Source organism: Opisthocomus hoazin, chromosome 20 (genome assembly GCF_030867145.1).
Source record: "Opisthocomus hoazin isolate bOpiHoa1 chromosome 20, bOpiHoa1.hap1, whole genome shotgun sequence".
Lineage (NCBI taxonomy): Eukaryota > Metazoa > Chordata > Aves > Opisthocomiformes > Opisthocomidae > Opisthocomus > Opisthocomus hoazin.
The window spans coordinates 16,986,534-17,007,074 of NC_134433.1; the positions used below are offsets into that span (position 1 = coordinate 16,986,534).

The 20,541-nt window shown below is 60.9% G+C and overlaps 1 protein-coding gene across 7 annotated transcripts in view; it reads left to right on the plus strand.

Moving 5' to 3' along the window:
- Window positions 1–16,208, plus strand: part of RAP1GAP2 (RAP1 GTPase activating protein 2) — a 70,807-nt gene extending 54,599 nt beyond the window's left edge. For 6 of the 7 annotated variants that reach the window (XM_075439936.1, XM_075439938.1, XM_075439941.1 and 3 more), the window contains 20 exons: window positions 176–208; window positions 544–753; window positions 1,238–1,341; window positions 1,886–1,964; window positions 2,548–2,601; window positions 3,878–3,961; window positions 5,194–5,294; window positions 5,832–5,961; window positions 6,160–6,315; window positions 6,994–7,065; window positions 7,476–7,562; window positions 7,815–7,949; window positions 11,592–11,729; window positions 12,106–12,224; window positions 12,537–12,650; window positions 13,164–13,281; window positions 13,643–13,769; window positions 15,068–15,147; window positions 15,374–15,412; window positions 16,159–16,208. In XM_075439936.1, the coding sequence (XP_075296051.1) occupies window positions 176–208; window positions 544–753; window positions 1,238–1,341; window positions 1,886–1,964; window positions 2,548–2,601; window positions 3,878–3,961; window positions 5,194–5,294; window positions 5,832–5,961; window positions 6,160–6,315; window positions 6,994–7,065; window positions 7,476–7,562; window positions 7,815–7,949; window positions 11,592–11,729; window positions 12,106–12,224; window positions 12,537–12,650; window positions 13,164–13,281; window positions 13,643–13,769; window positions 15,068–15,147; window positions 15,374–15,382 (1,950 nt within the window). In that variant the 3' untranslated portion in view covers window positions 15,383–15,412; window positions 16,159–16,208. The remainder of the gene's footprint in view (window positions 1–175; window positions 209–543; window positions 754–1,237; window positions 1,342–1,885; window positions 1,965–2,547; window positions 2,602–3,877; window positions 3,962–5,193; window positions 5,295–5,831; window positions 5,962–6,159; window positions 6,316–6,993; window positions 7,066–7,475; window positions 7,563–7,814; window positions 7,950–11,591; window positions 11,730–12,105; window positions 12,225–12,536; window positions 12,651–13,163; window positions 13,282–13,642; window positions 13,770–15,067; window positions 15,148–15,373; window positions 15,413–16,158) is intronic. The other variant, XM_075439937.1, reaches the window with a different exon arrangement.
- Window positions 16,209–20,541: the final 4,333 nt, after the last annotated feature.

Here is a 20,541-nt window from a genome sequence, read left to right on the forward strand (position 1 = left end):
GCCAGCACCGCTCTCCGTTCCGGCCTGGCGCTCGGTGCGGGGCTCGGGGACCGGAGGGACCGGTGCAGCGGGCGGCTGGAGGCGCTCCCCGGGCTGGGTGCGCGAGGCTGCGGTCTCGCGGGACGCCTGGTGGGGAGCAGACGGTCATTCGCGGTGTTTTCATTCCTTTTTCCAGGAAGACTACATCCCGTACCCCAGCATCGATGAGGTGGGTGCCCTGAGCCACCCTGAACGCCTTCCAGCGAGGGCTTTTCCAGAAGTCCCGGTCACGGGGGTGCTGGCGGAGATCCTGTTTCCGAGAGGAGCTGCACAAAGCGCGTTCCCCCTCCCCAGCTTTGCGGCTGCTGCTTCTCCTCGGCAGCATGTGCCCTCTGCTAGGAGCGAGGAGAGGGTTCGGAGAGGGGCTGGATCTGCCCCCACAGTGCCGGGGCTGGGGGCAGCTGCGGGAAGGGGCGGGGGGGCAGGACACAGGGCGCTGAGCCCCGGCACCCCACGTCCGCACTCCGGCCCTGCCTGACGCCCCGCGGGCGCGTGTCACTGCAGATCCTGGAGAAGGGCAGCCCGTACCCGCTGATCATCCTGCCCCAGTTCGGGGGGTACTGGATCGAAGACCCGGAAAACCTCGGTACGCCCACCTCGTCCGACAGCAGCATCTGCGAGGAGGAGGAGGAGAACCTCAGCCCCAGCAGCTATGGCTACAGGCTGGAGTGCAAGGGAGAGGCCAGAGCCTACAGGAAGCATTTCCTGGGGAAGGTGGGTGGTCGGCCGGGAACTGCGCACCTCCCAGGATAAAAAATAATTCCAAAATTGTGAGCAAAATGGGAAGATTTCACAGCCTCCCTCTGTGGCAGGAGAGGAGGGGACCGGCGGGTGGGCAGCCGTGGCAGTGGTGGCCGTGCACGCAGCCTCCGTCCCCGGCCGGGCACACCGGCTCGGAGCCTGCCCCGTCTGCGGGACCGGGGCTCGGCCGGGCGCGGGCACCCGGCGCGGCGGCCGCCCACCCGCCCGCGGCCTCAGCACTGTAATCCGCTTTCTCCCCCTGAACGAAGCTGAGAGCGCGGTGCTGCGGTCCACGGCAGCGGGATTAAAGCCCTGGTCCCCGCGAGGAGGGGGTCCGAGGGTGTCCCCACGGGGCGGGAGGGTGTCGGGGTGGCTGTGAGTCCTCTGCTCCCGGCCGGGTGTGGGCAGCGTCCTCGCCGTCGGCCCCCGCCGCTAACACGCTGTTTTCTATTTCTAGGATCATTTAAATTTTTACTGCACAGCCAGCAGCCTTGGGAATCTGATCCTTTCTATTAAGTGTGAGGAGGCAGATGGCACTGAATATTTAAGGATTATACTCAGGTATGGAAAAAAAAAAAAGCTTTGTTTAACAAAATATTTTCTCTTTGGGAGTCCCTCGTTTTGTTTTTACTGAACAAATGCTAGAGGCGGGCGGGCAGCGTGCTGGCTGTCACGCGTGGCGGGGCTCGGGGTGGGGTGGGAGGCAGCGGCACCATCCCTTTGCTGGGGCTGCCTGACCCCAGCAGTGGCAGTGAGACTCTGATCTGTTGCTAAACCCGGTGAAACTGAGCGCAGACCTCTCCGTGACACGGGATGATGCCGGTCACCTCTGTTGCCGTCCCTCTGTCGGCTGACCAGACCCAGCACGTCGGAGCCCTTGTGTCATTTCCCTCCAAACTATGAATATTTGAAGAGCTGCAGAGATGAGAAGACAAATCGAGCCTTTGCTTACTGACCAGGCCCAGCAAATCCAGCAGAGCGCTGTTCCCCAGCAGCCGGCGGAGCATCGCTGCGCGCAGCCCAGGGCTGGCGAGCGGGGGGCCGCAGCGGCGTCCCTTTGCCTTGGACGCTCCCCAGCGTCTGCTCATTTCTGTTTCTGTGTTAGGTCCAAAGTGAAGACGTTGCATGAGAGGATCCCCCTGGCAGGGTTTAGCAAGCTCCCCAGTATCCCCCAGATTGCAAAGGTAAAATGCCAGACTGGGCTGGGATACCGGCAGCAAAGTCTGCGCCGCTGCGCCTTGGGCAGCCTTGGGTGGCATGGGGCGGCATGGGGTGGCATGGGGTGGCATGGGGTGGCATGGGGCGGCATGGGGTGGCATGGGGTGGCATCGGGCAGCATGGGGTGGCATCGGGCGGAATGGGGTGGCATCGGGCAGAATGGGGTGGCATCGGGCAGCATGGGGCGGCATGGGGTGGCATGGGGTGGCATCAGGCGGCAGTGCCGGGGCTCTTGGCCCCACTGTTGGTTTCCTGCTGATCCTGGGCGGGTCGCTGGTTGATACCTGGGGGGAGAGGTGAGGAGGTGGCAGCAGCTTTGGCCCATGGCGAGACCTGGGACTCATCTTGCTGCATCCTCATTTGGGTACCAGCCAGGCCACGGGGCATCCCAGTGAGGGGGCGCGAAGAGGGGAGCTCCTGCAGTCCGAGGCTGACTTTGGCTGCTCTGTAAGACGTGCACGGCCTTGCTGTGGAGTCTGGGCAGGACAGGGGGGTCTGCTCTGCGTGCCCGGGGACCCGGCACTGACTGCTCGTTCCTCTTCCCCACAGGCCTTCTGCGACGATGCCTCCGGGCTGAAGTTTAACCCAGTTCTGTACCCCAAGGTGAGGTGACATACCCCAAGTCGGTCGCATATTCAGCAGAGAAGGTCACATAGGGTTAATTTTCCCCTTTTCTCCAAGATCCAATGGCTACTTTGATACCCAGCATGGACATTTGTACTGCATCTTTCTAGCTCTGTACCCAGGGGAGGTGAGCAGCGGCGGCGGGCTGTGCCTGCGTCGGGGCAGGAGGTCAGCTAATGGCTGTCTGATGGCACGTGTGTGCCACCGCCTTGTCCTGTCAGCTGGCACCAAGGACTGATGGCGCTTTGCTATTAATCTGCCTTTGGGTTGTGGGGAAGGAGGGAAAGGCAGCCGTCTGTGGGGTGTCAAAGCAGCCTGGATCTTGGTTTGGTGCCTGAAGGTTTGCTCGAGACCTGGGTCGAGCCTGTGCTCAGGAAGCCGCGTGGGAAGAGGTGCGGAGGCGGGTGGGTCGCTGGGGGGACGGAGCGGTTTATCCGGGTGGCACCGCTGCGGGTGACGTGCCAGGACTGACCCGTTCCCGCTCCGGCGTCGCGTCTCTGTGTGCGCTCTCGTGCTGCCGTAGAGACCCGCTCCCGGGAAGCCGCAAAGCAAATCCGTCGTTTTCGGGCACCTTGTGTGGGGAAGGCGCTTTCCGTGGCAGGCACAGCACGAAGTTACAAGGCAGTTCCGCCACCCTTTGGTGCGGCCGAGGTCCATCTGGTTTTGCTTGTCCATTGTCGTTGGCGGTGTTGCAGTCAGACCCTGTCTGTAGGTCTGAGAACGGCCGATGGATGCCGGCTGCGGAGGATGGACGTCTGACTCGGGGCCTGCAGAGCGGGGCTGGGACTGTGGACATCGGGCGCTGCAGGAGCTGATGTTGTCTGCACCCAAAGGGCCCCAAACTTCCCCCAGAAATCTGCAGGAGGTCCCCCCACCCGGTGCCCCTCGCCACGCCTGGGTGCTGGGGCTGCAGCTCGTGCCCACCCGAGCCCACGCCTGTCCAGCCAGGCTGTCGGCGGCGGAGGCTTCAGGGATGCTGATGACCAAAACCAGGGCCACTGTTGAGAACTTTTGGCCTAATTATGTGGAAATTTGGCTTCTGACCCCTTCCGCTCCCCCGGGCGCTGCCCCGCCGTTGCCGTACCCTGGCGGGCTGTCCCCCCTGCCGCCCTGGGAGCGGTACCGATGGTGTGGCGATGGCACGCGTGCCAGGCAGAGCCGTGAGCCCGGCCAGCAGCGCCGAGCAGGGTTTGCTCTCCTGGACGTTGTATGTTGAACTACCAAATGAAATAATTTGTATTATGTTTTACCGCAGGCGTCGCAGATGATAGTGGCGTATGATGAACACGAGGTCAACAACACGTTCAAGTTCGGTGTGATCTATCAGAAGTTCCGGCAGGTGCGTGACCGCCGTGCCGCTCTCGGGGAGCACAGCCCCGCTCGCTCTGCGGCTGCGCCTCGCGACTGCCGGTTTGGCCCCGCAGTCGGTTCTGTCACGTGCCACACGTCGTGTCGCTGGGTGTCCTCCCTGACAGTGCGTTGCTTGTTGGTCGGATGTTTCCCCGAGTCATTAAGAAATGATGTGACTGAAAAAATTCAGTGTGGAAATCAGCCCCCAGGCTGCTGTAGGGACAGCGGATGCGGAAATGGATTTTAGCAGGCATGGTATTTTAATCAGATACGTGTTTAGACATGAAACAGCTACGTTTGTGGCGGAGGACTGTGGGCTGGGAAGACATGCGTCTGCTGAAAGCGCTGTCGTTAGCTGAGGGGCTGCGGCGGGGGAGCGCGGAGGCAGCTGGATCTTACAACTCACCACAGATTGTTCTGGCAGGTGCTCTGATTATCTTTACCTGTTGCATTGTATTTTGGATTGAGTAGCTCATGCAAGGCCGTAATTAAGGTCTCATTGTTTTGAAGTGTAGCACGCGAGGGGTGATTAAGACTTGGATTTTCCAGTGGAGGATTCGTTTGCGCGTTGGTGTCTCCCATACGTTGTCCGAAGGTCCCTTGCTGTTGGTGGCAGCCGCCCCAGCACCTTCGCCTCTGGGAGCCTTGGCGGCAGAGCGGCCCGGTGCCAGTGCCGGGCGCGGTGATGCCGGCTGGGGAGCAGCCCATGGCCGCGCGCAGCACCCCGGGGACAAGGTGGGGTCTCAGCCCGGGGGGCCACACACAGGGCAGGAGGTCCTGGAGACGGCGGGAGGGAGAGGCGGCCGAGCAGAAATCGCCGTCAGAGCTGGGACGGGACGGGCGCCTTCCCTGTTGCTGTGGCGGCTCGTGCCGGCAGCGAGGTTTGGTTTTGAGAAGGTGCTCGGAGCGGGGCGAGGTGCAGCAGGCGTCTTTCAGAGGACCTTTGACGTTAGCGGTGTCCGCGGGCGCCGTGTCCGTCGCAGCCATCGCGCGACACGGGAGCAGCGCCGGGCGGTCCCGGAGGGCGCAGGGCCGTCGCGGCGTGCCGCGGCGCTGGGGACGGTGGCTCGGGTCACGCTGGGCTCTGGCAGCGCGGGGGCCTCTGCGGCTCTGTCGGTGGCGGAGCCGTGGCCGGAGCCTGCTCCCTGCCCGTGCCGCGCGGCCGGGCTGGCTGTGGAGACAGGCAAGGCTCTCGCTAGAGACGCACCCCGTGTTTTGTAGACCCAGGAGGAGGAGTTGTTTGGCAATAACGAAGAGAGCACTGCCTTCAAGAACTTCTTAAGTTTTCTGGGAGACACCATAACGCTCCAGGACTTTAAAGGGTAAGTTAAATAAACCGAATTATTTTACAAATACACTTAACAAGACACCCTGTCATATGTAAAAATATCTACCGTGTGAGAACAGAAGTCACCTCCCTCATGAGCGGGATGTACAGAGCAGCAGCAAATATAGCTTTGGCTTGTTTTCAAAGCTGGCGGAGTTTTCCAAAAAAAAGATTGAAGCTGCCAAGAGAGAAGAACTTCCTTTCCCGCAGTTTTAAGGTTGTGAGAAAATCTGGCTGTGTTCAGCCGTGGATGACAGGAGCTTCGTCCGGGAACGCGCCCTGTCCGGTGTCGCAGGCTCAGCCCGGCCGGCCGGCGCGGCGCTGCCGCACGCCCGGGGTTTCGGGCTGGTGGTGGTGATGTGTGGTTACAAGATGTGATGCACAGTCTGTTCTCTCCCGTTTGCTCGCTACTAGATGAAGATAAATGAGCTGGTTTGTTCTGTCACCCAGTCCCCTGACAGCCGCCGGCGGTCTCTGCTAAGCTTTCAATTAATATTTCTTCATTTCTCCCCGCCCTTCCCTTCATCTCTAGTTTTCGAGGAGGGCTGGATGTCAGCCACGGGCAGACGGGAGCCGAGTCTGTGTACACGGTGTTCAGGGACAGGGAGATAATGTTTCACGTCTCTACAAAGCTGCCTTTCACCGAAGGAGACACACAACAAGTAAGGGGGATGAGCTTCCTTGCGCGGAAGCCTCGGAGCTGGGATGTGCCGGTGCTGCGCTGCCCGGCGCCGCGGCATCCTCGGCTGGCTGGCGGCAGCTCCGCGGGGCCGCGGCGCGTGGCAGCCGGCGCTGACGCGTGCTCCCGCGGGAGCAGAACTGCCCGGCTTTGCCGACCAAATGTTTCCCTTTCCGCTTAGCTCCAGAGGAAGAGGCACATTGGCAATGACATCGTGGCAATCATCTTCCAAGAAGAGAACACGCCGTTTGTCCCAGACATGATCGCCTCCAACTTCTTGCACGCCTACATCGTGGTGCAGGTGGAAAGCCCCGAGGCAGACAGCACGGCGTACAGGGTGAGGGGAGTCGCAGCGCGTGCCAGGTTTTGCGTTGGCATCTCGGGCCGAGGGCTGGAGGTGGCTGCCCTGCCTGCCTGCCCGTCGGCTCGGTGACGGAACCAGTGTCACACCTACCTGGAACAGGTATCTGTGCATTAAACAGACACATATATACACACAGACACATGTTGGTGTGTGTACTGTTACGCTGTGTGTATGTACACATACAGATGTGTATACAATATGTGCACGTGTAATAGCTTGCTCGTTTACTAAAGATTTTTCATGCTGCTCAGTATTTGGATAAGCCTCAGAACAGCTCCTGCCCGTCCAGCACATGGCTCAAGTGCAGGCAGCAAAACCCTGGTAGCTGTTTTCGATGAGGAGAGCCGGCAACACGCAGTTCTGCGAACCGAAAGCGCGTTGCTTAGAGCCATGAGTGAAAACAGAGTTCACGGGAAAGAAATGCAAGGGGCTGTGCGTGGTTAACCCTCTCGTGACAGCAGGAGTGGCCGCTGCGGAGGAGCGGTCTCTCTGGGATGCCCCTGGGCTCTCGGGCACTGGGGCGGCAGGGCTGGACTGGGTTAGACTGGGCTGGACTGGACTGAGCTGGGGAGAGCATCGCCTGCCCCACACCACTGCCGTCCAGGAGAGGGATGTCTGCGCTGGGGAATGACGTTTCTCTTGGTGCCGCAGGTGTCTGTCACGGCCCGGGAAGACGTCCCCTCCTTCGGCCCCCCCCTGCCGAGCCCGCCAGTGTTCCAGAAGGTAGGAGCTGAGACGGGAAGCATGTTCCAAGCCCTAAGCAAAATCTGTGCGTCTGCTGGAGGTGTTTCCAAGCATCCCTGCTGAGGGAAGATGTGACTTCTGGAAGTGATGTGCATTTATTCGGATTTCTCGTGCGGCGCTGGGGTCAGCGGAGGGGCGGGAGGCTGTGCAGTCGCGCAGTGCTAAGCAAGGCGGCAGCTGCGGCTCTGCTGCCGGGGCAGCCGTGCCAGCGCGGAGGGGACAGCGGTGCAGGAGGGCACCCCAAGCCCATCTGGGGTTTGCCACCAACACTCCCGCGTGTGGCGCGGGCCGCAGGGTGCTGTGAGCTCGGGCTTTGGGTTGGTACAGCTCCGGGACCAGAGGTGCGCAGCGTCTGCGGCGGCGTTTGCACCGTGCCTCTCTCCTCGCAGGGCCCCGAGTTCCGCGAGTTCCTGCTGACCAAGCTCATCAACGCCGAGAACGCCTGCTGCAAGTCCGACAAGTTCGCGAAGCTGGAGGTAACGCAGCCCGGCGCCGCGGCCGGCGCGGGGAGGCTCTCGGCGTTCCTCCTGGCGCCGCGTCGCCTGGCCCAGCTGGGCCGCCGCGTGCCGGGGCCGGGATGGAAGCGTGCACGTGTGTCCGCGCCCGGGATGGCCGTGGGGCCCCGTGGGGCGGGCGCTGCGCGTGAGGGGACGAGCTGGCCGTCCCCAGGCTGGCACTGCTGCCCACCCCCTCGGGACCCCCAGCTGAGCCCCTGCTCGCTCCCCCAGGACCGGACGCGGGCCGCCTTGCTGGACAACCTTCACGACGAGCTGCACGGGCACACGCAGACCATGCTGGGGCTGGGGCCAGAGGAGGACAAGCTGGAGAACGGGGGTCACGGAGGCTTTCTGGAGTCTTTCAAGGTAAAACCCCGTCCTTGCCACCAGCAGAGTTAAGATGCAGCCGGGGCTGGCAAAGCACGGTGTAACGGGAGGTGCAGATGGGTGGTGCTGGGGGACGAGAGGTGTCCCCTGGGAGCAGAGCGGCGGGAGGAGGTCGCAGCTCCCTGCCACCCGGGCGGTCCCAGCGCGAGCAGGCGCGGGCTGGGCGGTGTGGTGTTGGCGAGTGCCGCCGTGGGGTGGCCTCTCCAGAGCCCCGGAGCACCCCCGCTCCCGGCAGCGTGCTGCGGCGTGCGCCGTGTCCCCGCAGGGGTCTTGCACCCCGGCGTAGTCTGTGCCTGCAGTCGGGCGTCTCTGCCGCCGCGTCTCCGGGCTGCCGGCCGTCCCCGCTGTGTCCCCGGGCTGCCGGCCGTCCCCGCTGTGTCCCCAGGCTGCCGGCCGTCCCCACTGTGCCACCTGGGCTGCCGGCCATCCCCGCTGTGCCACCTGGGCTGCGGGACGGGGCTCTGCCCGGGGGGAGGATGCCCAGGGGTGGCTGCCGCGGCAAGCGGGCGGGAGGTGGGGGTTGTCGTGTTGAACAGGAGACCCAACGAGAGGTGCTGGGTGCGGAGAGGGCAAACGGCGCTGGGTGTGTGCTGGGGGCATCGGGGGGTGAGGGGAGAGAAGGGAGTGTGGCAGGGGAGGAGAGGCAGAAATGGGAGAAAACGAGGTGGACGAAACAGCGCGACGTTGGAGGTGGGGACAGCGGCCAGCTGGCAGCGGGGACGTCCCTCGCGACTGAGGGGCAGCGCCTGAGTCTGGGGGCTGCGCCGCTGCCCGGCGTCTCTGGTGCGGGACCCTGCGACGGCGACGGGGAGAGGGCTGCGGAGGGCTGGCCCCGGTAAATCCGGGTGGGCGTTCAGCAGAGCCGCCAACCCAGGGCACCGCGTCCCCCCGCAGCGATGCCCGCGGCCGTGCTTGGCCCGTGCGGCTGCCCCGCGCCTCGCCCGCCGTGCCCCTGGCACGCTGGCTCTGCCGGGCCATGGCCGCTGGTGCGGGGTGGCCGTCGCCGTCCCGGCTCGCGGAGCTGCGGCGGTGCGCAGGCGGCTCCGGTGGTGACCTCGCAGGCAGTTTTGTCTGTCCTGCGGGGAAGCGGCACCCGGAGGAGATGGCCGTGGGGGAGGGGTGTGCTGCTCTGAGGGGTTTGTTCTTGCCCCCCACTGCGGGGGTGGGCAGGGGGGCTCCGGTGTCTCCTGTTTAGGTGGGAGATGGGTTGGAGAAAACGAGATGCTGCGCAGTCGCACGTCACAGCGTTCACTTCAGGGTCGAAGACGGTGATAGTTTTTTGCATGCTTTTTGTGTACGAGAAAGTGGACTCTGCTCTCTTGGCTTCGCAGGGCGTGCCGGGGCAGGCGGTGCGTTCCGCGGCCCGGGCTGGGCTGCGTTTGCCCGGCCGCCTCGCGACCGCGCTGCTGGCCGGCGTCCTGGCTTATGTCCTCCACCGCGCGCTGTCAGAGTGAACGGGGAGAGGAGATGGTGAACTGGAGGGCTGGGAGGGGACGAGACCTGGTCCCCACCGTATCTGTTTGGCTGGGGGTGTCGGGGTGCCCTGCGCAGCTCCGCGGCCTCGGCAGCCCCGGGCAGAAGCCCTCCTGGCTGCACGGCGCGTGTGCCCGCCGGCGCGGCTGGCAGCGGAGCCCGCAGCCGCTGGCTGCCGTTCGGAAACGCTGTCAAGTCCTGTATGAATTGCTGAGCCTAATAAATCAGGTCTGGTGGACTCGTGCCTGGTGTTTGTTACTGGGTGGGCAGAGCAGGCAGCGCGGGGCTGTCGGGGCGGCCGCAGTCCCCGGCACGGGCCGGGGCTCGGTGGGAGCTCGGGGCTGCGGCTCCCGCCTGCCCGGCGCAGGCCTGCCTGCAGCTCGGTGACCGCCGGAGCCGGCAGCAAACCGGTGCCTGTGGCCGTGGTGCGGTGCCGGGCGGCTGCAGGGCTCTGGCCCTCGCTGGCTGCTGGCCTCCGAGAGCCCCGTACCTGGAGCTGGGACCCGAGGGGCTGGAGGAGCCGCAGCCGTGGCGCGGTGGATAGCGCAGCCGCCATTCGAAGGGAGCAGCTGCGAAGAGGAGCTGCCCTGCGGTCGGCACACGGGCATCACCGTCCCGTTTGGGCTCCCGTTGCTATGGGGACTGCAGTGATTAAAATACGGCTGTAGGGGTTTTTTTAACTTGTGCATTTCACTGCTGCTTTTCATAGCGCGTGCCAGACTTTCAAAAGATCTCGTGGTCGTATTTGTAAGTGATGGGGACAACATCTGAGAGAAGACTTTAAAAATAGCTCAGGTCCTGCTGAAGCACCCAGACGAGCGTTCGGATCTGCAGGAGGTCTCTGCCTCCGGCATGCGCAGCTCTGCCTGCAACATTTTGAGTCGAAGCAGGTCACAGCAGTCCTCTGCCCCGACCCGTGCTGCCGACGTTCACAGAGCCCGGCTGTGGCCCGTCCCAGGGGACACAGAGAGCTCTGCGGAGGCTGTCCCGCCGTGTCCAGAGCCAGCGTGGCACGTCTCCGGGCTCTGCCGCGGGGGCAGGTCGGACTCGACGCCGCTTCTCCGTGCCCGGGCAGTGCGTGCCTGGCCATGGGCATCCCTGGGCGCGGGAGCCGGCAGTGCCCCGGCTCTCTGGGGCAGGCGGAGGGAGCGCGGGGCCCGGCGCTGGGCGTCTCGCTCCTGTGAGCACGGGCGCGGGGTTTCAGGGCAGGCTGTGGTTTGCCGATCGAGCGAGGTGCTGAGGCTGTGCGGGGTGCTCAGCCCTCGGCCCGGCCGGGAGGAGGCCGGGGGGCTTTGGCCGGGGGGTCGGGCTGCAGCGGCAGTCGTGGTCGTTGGTTTGCTGCGTCCGGCCGCGGGGATGCGGCAGCAGAAGCCGCGTGGCTCAGGCAAGGGCAGTCCGAGAAAAGCGTGTCCAGAGCCCGAGGGAGCGAGGCTGATGTGAGGAGTGTGGAAGGGGGCTGCTTGTTGGGAGGGGTGAAGGCGGAAGGGAACAGGGGGTCTGTGGCTGCCGTGGGGACAACGCCGCGCAGCTCGTCCGTGGGTCTCCTGCAGGGATGGGTAGGCCAGACCAGCAGCAGCAGAGGTTCAGGCTGAACGTATTGGTCCAGCATACGGATGCTGAAGCACTGAAGTGTGTTTGCGTAGCTGTGAAGCCTCCAGCTCTGGGGATGCTCCGGGGCGGGATGGAGAGGTGCAGGCAGCGAGCAGGGCAGGAGGCTCCTCGTAGGACCTGTCCTCTCCGAGTCCGGGGGGGATTGCGGGGGTCTGCCTCTGAACGCTGCCTGACGACTCGGCTGGGGTCCCCGCTCCTGCTGCCGGGCTCTGTGGGGCTGGCTGGGCGCCGGGCCGGAGGCAGGGCTCCGGGGCTCGTGGCTGCTGCTCCGGGTGCCATGGCTGCAGTCGGGGGAGAAGCTGACCTTGTCGTGGCCGTGCGGCTGCCCGAGGGGTGGCTCGTCCCCGGCTGCGCCGAGCGATGGCTGCTGGCAGCTCTCGGGGGTTGCTGTTGGGGTACGCTGGCTCTCGGGGCGAGGACCAGGCAGGTCACGCTCTGGTGTGCACTGGGAGGGACCTGGGGCTGGGGAGGGGGCTGGGGGTCGTTGGCCCCGTGGGGCGGTGGTGACGTGCTGTGCCCTGTCCCCTCCGGCTGCAGAGAGCCATCCGGGTGCGCAGCCACTCCATGGAGACGATGGTGGGCAGCCAGAAGAAGCACCACGGCGGCGGCATCCCGGGCAGCCTCAGCGGGGGCATCGCGCACAACAGCGGAGAGGTGACCAAGACCACCTTCTCGGTGAGCGTGACCGCGCGTCCCTCTGTCCGTCCCTCCCTCCCCAGCCTGGCAGGGCCCTGCGCTGCACTGACACAGCCTGGCATCCCCTGCGCAGGCAGTGGGTGGGGGGGTGAGGAGGAGATCTGAGCAGAGCGGAGCGTGATTTGATGAGTGCTGTGTTCAAGCTGAGTTCGTTTTGTGGAAGAACTGAAGATGAGCTTCCTGGGGTTTTCAGCCCCAAAGTACGAAGGAGATATAAAAGAAAATCTAGCCTTACATGTTTTGTAGATGCACAGGCTGAGAACTGCGGGCAGCATAATTCCTCGTAGGATGTCAGGTCTTACGAGCTGCTGGGGAGGAGCTTTGCTCTTCAGCGTGGACCGTTCTCTGCTTTCAGCCCCCCGTACCAGCAGCTGCTGCCAAGAACCAGTCCCGGAGCCCCATCAAGCGCCGTTCAGGGCTGTTCCCTCGCCTGCACACGGGCTCTGAGAGCCAGGCGGAGAGCAGGACGAGGTGGTAAGTTTGACATCGCCCTGGTAACTAAGGTTAAAACCCCTATGGAGTGTTAAACGTCAGAGAAGCTGTTGGTGGGTGCTGGAGACCTTGCCTGGGGTGCAGCCTCCCCTTTGCACACAAGCCAGCAACGAGAGCTGCTTTTGCTGTGTTCGAGGGATGGTGCCTTGGATCCCTTCTCTCTGTTTCAAATCGAAGTGGTGGTATCCAGAGAGCACCTGTTACAGTTTAGCATTTGGTGTTAGGGAATCTAATTTGACCATCCTTTTAAAGTCTCTTGTGTAACTCGCACATCCTATCTCTCTGTGCCCTCAGCGACAGTGTTTCTGGAGCCCAGAAGACACCAGATTTGGGACATTCTTCTCAAGAGATGAAATCTGAAACCTCGTCCAACCCCAGCTCCCCTGAAATCTGCCCCAACAAAGACAGGTGAGCCGGGAGGAGCCCCGGCCTCCTCCGACCAGAGTTCACGTCACCCTGTAGCTGACAGACCATCAGGAACTTTGTCAGACAAAACCATCTCCAGGTTTTACTATAAATGTTTGATATTAAGGGAGGAAACAAAATTATTCTCATGATTCATGAGCAAAGCTCCTTTATGGTCTGAAAATAACCGTCTTTAGAAAGAAGAAGAGCAAAGAGCAGTGTTTGGCAGAAGCTGCCCTAACCCTCACAGCACGCGAGCTGGGAAGGCCCGTGGTGCCCATCCCTCCCTGCCACCGGGGACTCAGCCTGGCTCAGGGGTTTCTGCTGGTGGCACCCACCAGCTGCTCTACCCCGAGCTCTTGGGAATGGTTCGTTACAGAAACCTCCTGCTAGGTTTGTCCCTGTGGCAGCTGCTTTGCTCCGGGGTGCGCGGGAGGCTCTGTCCCTGCTGTCGGCTGAAGGACACGGCTCTCCTGGTGACAACCACGCGCTCTCCGGGTTTCACCTCTCTTCTAGGCCGTTCATTAAGCTGAAAGAGAACGGGAGGACAAACATCTCCCGCTCCTCCTCGAGCACCAGCAGCTTCAGCAGCACGGCGGGCGAGAGCGAGACCCTGGAGGAGTACGACAGCGTGGTAGGCACCGAGCCCACCCTGCGGTGCTCGGGCTGGGGACCCCGCAGCTCCACGCACCCCTCGGCTTGCTGCTGCCACCAGACCCCTGGGTGGTCTCTGTGCTGGGGATGTGTCCTGCTGACACTGAGGGGCTCAACCCGGCCCCGGGTGCGGGGAGGAGCAGGGTCGGGGTGCTCGGTGGGACACCCCAGAGAGCCTTGCAGAGCACTGGGCAGCGCTCAGCATGCCGGGGCGCGACGAGCTCCGTCAGGACAAGGTCTCCTGTGAGTGGGCGCATCACAGGGCTCTGATGAGCAGGGGTGTGACGAGGCATCGGCAGGGTGCACAGGACAAAGCTGTGCCCTGGTCTCTCCCCGTGCAGGGAAGCCAGCCGTCCACGGCCTCGCCGTTCAAGCAGGACGTCTTCGTCTACAGCGCCTCGCCCGGCAGCGAGAGCCCGAGCGTGGGGGCCGCAGCCACCCCCGTGATCATGAGCAGGAGCCCCACAGGTGGGTCGTGGGGGCACGGGAGGGTGGGGGGACACCGGCTTTACCTTTGCTCCTGGAGCCCCTGGAAGCCCCTGGGATCCCGCAGCGGTGGATTGGGACGGGGTCTGTGGCTCTGGGACAGAGAAGCCCCCTCCCCAGCCTTGCCTGGGCTGCAGGCAGCTGCTGAAGGTGATGGGGCAGTGCGGTGGCTGTGCTCGCCCTGGCAGGACGGGCATCCTGCGGGATGTGGGGCAAGCCCTCACTCGGCCCGAAGCCCTGATCCCGATGGGGCTGCTCTGGAGAGGCACCCACATGTGCTTTAGTTCTGTATTTCCACCGGGAGTTTGTTTCCCTTCTAAATCAGAGCACAGAAGTGGCTTTTGCTGTGGCTTTGTTCGCTCCCTTCTCCCCTGACAGACATGTGCAGTAGTCGTGGAAACTCGCTGTCTCCAAGGACCGAGCCATGACTCACAAATTATTTAATAAACAAGCAGCTTCCCTTGCTTTGGCTCCGTTACCCCTGCTGCTAACTTACTCTGCTGCCGACTCCAGCCGCTTCGGTCGGATGATTGGCAAAATGAGGTGCAATTCGACAGGGTAAAATTGGCAGAAGTGGGCCCTTTGTTGGTGCGTGCTGCGGTGACGGCACCGCTGACGACACGGTGGGGCTGGGGCTGGGGGGTGTCTGCAGCGCTCGCCCCTCGCCAGCAGGTCCCCGCGGCTTTGATTTCCTCGTGCAGCCGAGCACCCGCTGGAAGGCACCAGGGTCGGAATGAAAACACACAACGTGGGCTTAGGAGCCGTTTGTGGAGCAGCCAGGGAGGCAAAAATCCACCCCGCACAGCTCCGTGGCTGGGAGCAACATGGGGGGAAAGCTGGGCGGCAGAGTGCAGGCTGGCTGGCTTTTTGTATCTCAGCACCCCACAGGTCCTCCTCATTGCTTCATCAGCAATTTTCTGAACTATTAATCCAGCCCTTTTTAATGTTTAAAGTGTTTATTTTGTATTTTTCCTGCCAAGAACATGGAAATCCACCCATACATTATACGGATCAGTCATTTCTTGTAGCCTTTTCAGTGGCATTTCCAGTAGAAAGACTGTGAAATGTAATTAAGCCTCAATTTGTTCCATCAAAAACATTTAATGTACAGATTTTGCCAAACATTCAGCCAAGATAGACTAAATATTGGTAGCACTTGTGACAGTCTATTGAAGTGCCTGGCTGTCAGGCTGGTCGGGTGTCAGTCAGCGCTACAGCTTCAGCAAATATTTGTGTTCAGAGATTATTATTTTTCTTCTTTGCATTTCCCCTCCCTCCAGCAGATATAAAGAACAGAAACTCTCCAAGGTCAAACCTGAAGTTTCGCTTCGACAAGCTCAGCCACGGCAGCTCCAGCACGGTAGGTGCCGGCAGCTCTGGCTGGGCGAGAAGCTGTGTGGCCGCATCCTGCCCTGCCCGGCTGCAGGCTCGCGGCGCTGGCAGCATGGGGGTCCAGGGCTGCGGGGGCTGCGGAGCAGGAGGCAGAGCCCACGAGGGGCAGGCAGTCAGGGAGGGGCAGGGGAAGGGATTTCATGACTTCTCGCCCCTTTATTTGCGACCCAACCCATATTCTGTTTTTTGTTTAGAGCCACTAGCAGGAAGCAGAAGTCATGAACTTGTAAAAGGTGAGTGTTAGTGACACGGCGCTGTGCAAGACAACCCGGCTCTGGTGCTCTGAGCGAGGTGTGTCCTTCAAAGGCAGCTGACATTGGCTAATTGCACTGTTTGCTATTAAATATTTGATCAATCATATATCTTAAAGCATCCTAAATGCTTTTGTAAGATGAGGGCAGCACTGGGGGTGGAAAGCAGAGCAGGTGTCCTTACCCCTTCCAAAAACCAGATGGAAAGCGTTGATTTATGAGGTGGCTTTGATGGGCAGAGGCGAAGGGGGTGCAGCGTGCCTGGCCTGGGCTCGCGGTGGCTGGGGACTTTCCGTCCGGTGGCACGGCTTCTGCCCATGCGTGGGGCCACCAGCACGGGTGGGTGCTTTCACACAGGAGGTGTTTGCAAGCCACGAGGAATTTATTTACTGGTTTTCTCGCAAGCTCGGGTTCCTGGAGTCTTTCTATGTCACAAAATCAGGGTTTTCATTGGGAAATTCCTAGCTGAGCAGAAGAGCCCATAAGACGTGAAATGGGAGGAATTTCCATTTCCAAAAGTGTGGGTCTCAAAAAGCTGTGATTTTCAGCCCCTCACAGAGTTTCCCCTCTCCCGGCTGGGGGGCAGCGGGCGGCTTGGGGTCTCTGGGACGGGCACTGCCACGGCTTCGGCTCCCTCCCCGGGGCCGGCGCCACGCAGCCGTCACTGCGGGAGTGCCCGTGTTCTCCTGCCGCAGTCCCTGACACTTCCATCCTTTTCTTCTCTGCAGGGAATTTTTGTTTCAACAAAGGGAAAACTCCTCAGCATCCGGTGGGAAGACGCGCGCCCGGGCCGCGGGCAGCGAGATGCCCTCGCCTCTGCGTCTCCCCGCTGCCGTCGCTGCCCGGCAGGGCCCCAGCCGCCTTCCCACCGGGTGAGCCCCCCGCCAGCAGACCCCCCGCACCCCTCCGTCTGCGCCGCGGGACGAGATCTGGCTCTGACGTCACGCGTGGCACACGTGCGCGGCCGCACGCCGTGTCCCCGCCGCCGTGCCGTGTCTCGTCGTCCTGCGGGCGCTGCGGCTGCTGGGTGCCGGCTGGGCACCTCTCGGGCACGGGGGAAGCAGGACAGACCCTCCTGCGCAGTTCAGGTCCCTCCATGCTTTATTTGCCGTTATCAGTGAGGAAACGGGGGGCTTTGTGATTGTTCTTCTGACGGGTGGATGGTCGGGGCAAAATGACCGTTTGCTTGGCCCCGGGGCAGTTCCCCCGCCCCGTCGATTGCCGTTGCTCTTCTCTGTTTGGAGACAACGGGGCAAGATTTGCACCGCGGCGCTGCCCGGGGGGCTCTTCCCAGCACAGCAGGGGCTGCAGCAGCACCAGCTGCCCCCCTCCTGCCTCCCCCCAGCTCGCTACCCACCTCACAAAACTTTTAGGGCAGATGCAGCCTCTTACTCCATACTTACTCAGTTTCTGGCGCAAGAGGGGGGCGTGCAAACTGGTCCTGGGGGAGCAGAGCTGCTGACCGGGGCCGGCTCGTCTTCAGTCGGCAGCTTCGGAAAGAGTTTATGTGGGCTGCCTGCTTTTTCCCTGCCTGAAGCTCTGAGCACAGGCCTGGAGAAGACGAACCAAAGCTGAAGCTGTAGTGTGTCTAGGTACCAGAGCCGGTACTGAGGGTGGCTTTACGCAGTGGGCCCTGCTTTGCCCTGTGGGTTGGATCGCCAGGCAAGCAAACGCGTAGAACTCCAGTGATTTGGATGGCATGAGGCTGCTCCAGCCCTTGCAGAATCTGCCCCGCTGCTTTTGAATGTGCTCTTGTTTCTTTTGAAAGACGAGGATTATGAATTCTGCAAGGTGACTTCCCTGTAACACCCTTTTCCAAAAAAATACCTCTCTCAACATGCCAAGAAATCCTTTGCTCTTTTATGGAACTTCGCCTAAAGTTTACTGACGTCTGTCCCTGAATTTCACATTGCTCATGGATTTCCCGTATCGGTTTTTTGAGAGGTACGCTGCAGTGCTGCAGAGACGCTCGCTCCCCCTCACCACGGTCTGTGACCTTGGCAGACCCCCCTGAAGTAAGGTTCTCAGTCTCAAGCGAAAGCAGTTCCTTGAGTTCGTGATTGCTGGTGACAACAGAACTGTGAGTGCCAGAGCTAACTGTAGGCAGCTGGAGCCCCGAGGGGCACAGAAGGCTCCGGCAGCCCCGGAGCGTGCACCTCGCTGGGGCAAGGGCTTGTAGAAGGCACCCATCACGTCCCCTCCTCCCCGTCGCCGCTCCCCGGGCCCCAGCAAAGCTGAGCCAAACCGAGCCGGCTCCACAAGCCGACGCTCTGCCTGGTGCTACCTGGCAGCCCCCACGTGCGGTTCGTGGCCCCACTTGTGCCTGTAATTTATCCGTTTGAAAAGAAACAGCTGTAGCCCTAATGGGAGAGGAATCGGACAGAAGGAGGAACACGCGCTGTGGGAGAGGCGGAGAACAGTTTCACAGGCACGAGGCGTGCTGTGAAGGCTGGGAAATGCCGAAAACCGCTGGTGGGGACGCTCCCCCCTGCGTTCGGTGAGTTGCGTTTCAACAGAGTTCAAATCTTGAGGTTTTCTTTGGAAGAGGGGAAGCACAGTGTGCTTAGCCCGGTCCGTAGCCAGCTCTGGGTGTCTTGGGTGCCACGTATTTTGCGGTGCAGCATTTCTGTCTGACGATGCTTCGGTAGCACTTTGAAACCCACCCCCAGTTCTTCCCTTAGAAGCTTTTGGTCTGGTTTCCTCCTGCCGCACAGTGAAATACTGGCTGGTGCAGCGACTTGCTTCGAGGGTCTGTTCCTGGTTTTGCTTTTTTTCCCTGAGAAGTTGCTTGATTCTATAGACGTCATCGTTCGCATGGGTGTTGATCTCCGTGAGATCTTTCAGCAGAAGATGCAGTGGCTACTGTCACCTGGGTTTTTCATTTTTGGTGGTTGCTTTTTATTTTACTTGAAACTGTGACTTTCCTTTTTGACCTACACTGATTTGTAGAATTATTCGTATGGGGTTAACAGGCAGGCAGGGCAGCGTGGAGCTTCAGGGAGAGAGATGCAGTGTGTTGGACTCGCCTTTCCCTGCACCAGCCCACTGGAACGGCAGCGGGGCCCAGAGCCCAGGTCTGGCACAAGGTTTGCCAGCAGCTCCTGTGTGCTCTGGGCCGTGTTCAACAGCACTCCTCACGACTGGTTGTAAAAACCTGCTGCAGCATCCTTAATACCAGCTACAACATCCTTAATACCAGCTGGGCTTGTGCAGCTCCTGCCCTAGCCAGGCGGCAGCGTGGCTTCTGCGCCCTGCCCTGCCTTGCAGCGGGGTGTGCGTGGCGTGCTCCTTTCAGCCCCCAAATTGTCCCGAATTCCCCCGCAGCGGTGCTGGGGACTGAGCAGATGTGTGAACCCTCGGAGGCATTTGCACTTCCAGCAGCGGGTGCAGGTGTTCCTGTATATATACTGCAAGATGTTTTGTGCTTGTAAGTGACACACACATATATATACACATATATAAAAGGATTTATTTATATACACACACATATATATGTATATATATAAAAGAAAGGGTCCTTAACCGACACTAAAACTACTGGGCAGTGTGTTCTCTTTTCTGATCCCCACCGTTTACGCGCCCGTAACTTCTATGACCTCGGAAGTGACTTCGCACGGGGAGCAGAAGGGGCTCCGAAGCGCAGCTGGGACAGGATCGGGGCAGCCCCGGCTGCGTGGCGAGGTCTCTCCCGTCGCGGAGGTTGTTCCCCGTCTCGCTGGGGTTTCGGTCCCCTGCTTTGCTCCTGCTGCGCCCTGGCTGCCGCTTGGCTTGGACCAGTTCCTGACCTTGGTGAGGGGCAGAGGCCGGCCAGGTCCAGGTCCCCAGCGCCGGTGCTGGGGGCTCCAAGCCCTCGCAGCAGAGCGGGGAGGGAACCCTGCTCCCCTCTGCCAGCGTCTCCAGCGTTAGCCCTGGGGACTGGTTTGCAGCTCCGGAGAGCTGGCAGCGAGCTGCTGCTCTGTCTGGGCTTTTATTCAGGAAAGCACTCAGCGTGTACTTGCATCCTCTTGAAATCCCACAAAGTCAAGCACAGGATTACACTTTAGCACAACATGGAAGTGCTTTTTTTCTGAGCAAAAAGAGGGGGTCATAAGCACAAACTCAGTCTCTTTCCGGAGTTTTGAGGGTCTTCAGGCATGGCAGGTGAAGGGGCCAGGATGCGTCGCTGGCAGGAATGGGCTTGTTAAGCGGGGCTGAAGTTTCTCGGCTGTCTTTGCTTGGCTGCGAGAGGTGCTTAGTGCTGATAACTGCTTTTAAAACCACTCGGCCGGTGGACTTGGAGCTCAGCACCTCTGCAGATCGCACCTTGCACTCACGTTGCTTTGCTGATGCTCCAACTTCTGTTCCACTAGAGCTGGCAAAGAGTCTGTCATTCCCCAGTCCTAGAGCATGCTTTCGTTATGTTTTAATGAATGTAGCACTGCGTATACCCTGCAAAGGGACATGCTGAATTTGTATCATTAGAATGTGAAGAAAATTTATAGAGTGAAAATAAATCTTGAAGAAATGTATCTGACAAAGTTTATTTTTTATGTAGAGAGGCGGTGCTTTGTAGTTCCTGGTGGCCTATGTCTGTTGTAAATAATGTACATTTAATTTATTGCTATGGTAGCAGATTGTATTTGTTATGTATAAAACTAAAGGTTCACAAATGTATATTTTGTTGCTTAAATGTGTCTTTGCAAAATTCACAATAAATAACATATTTTGTGTCCATATGTGTACTATGCTGTGTATGTCCATGAAGTGACTGAGCTCTTTGGGAACACAGTGCTGTTCTTTACATCCCTGTAGAAACCGTGCGACGGCGTTGGCTGGGGCTGAGCCGGGACTGGGGGGGATCTGGGCGAGCTCAAAGTCACGAAGTGAAGCAGAGGAGCGTCAGGGCGCAAGCGGGTGTAAACGGGGACATCTCTGCTGCTGCTCCTGCGGCTGGGACCGGACCAACAGAGGAGGACCCAGCTTCTCTCTTACAAATGCACAGCGATTCTCATCGACTGCTCTGTTCCAGCTGGAGTTGGAGCCCCGTGAAGCTCAACACAAAGCGGTCCCCGTCAGCAGCCAGCCCACACGTGGCAGAGGAGCCCAAGAGGCCGCAGTTCGCTCAGTCCAAC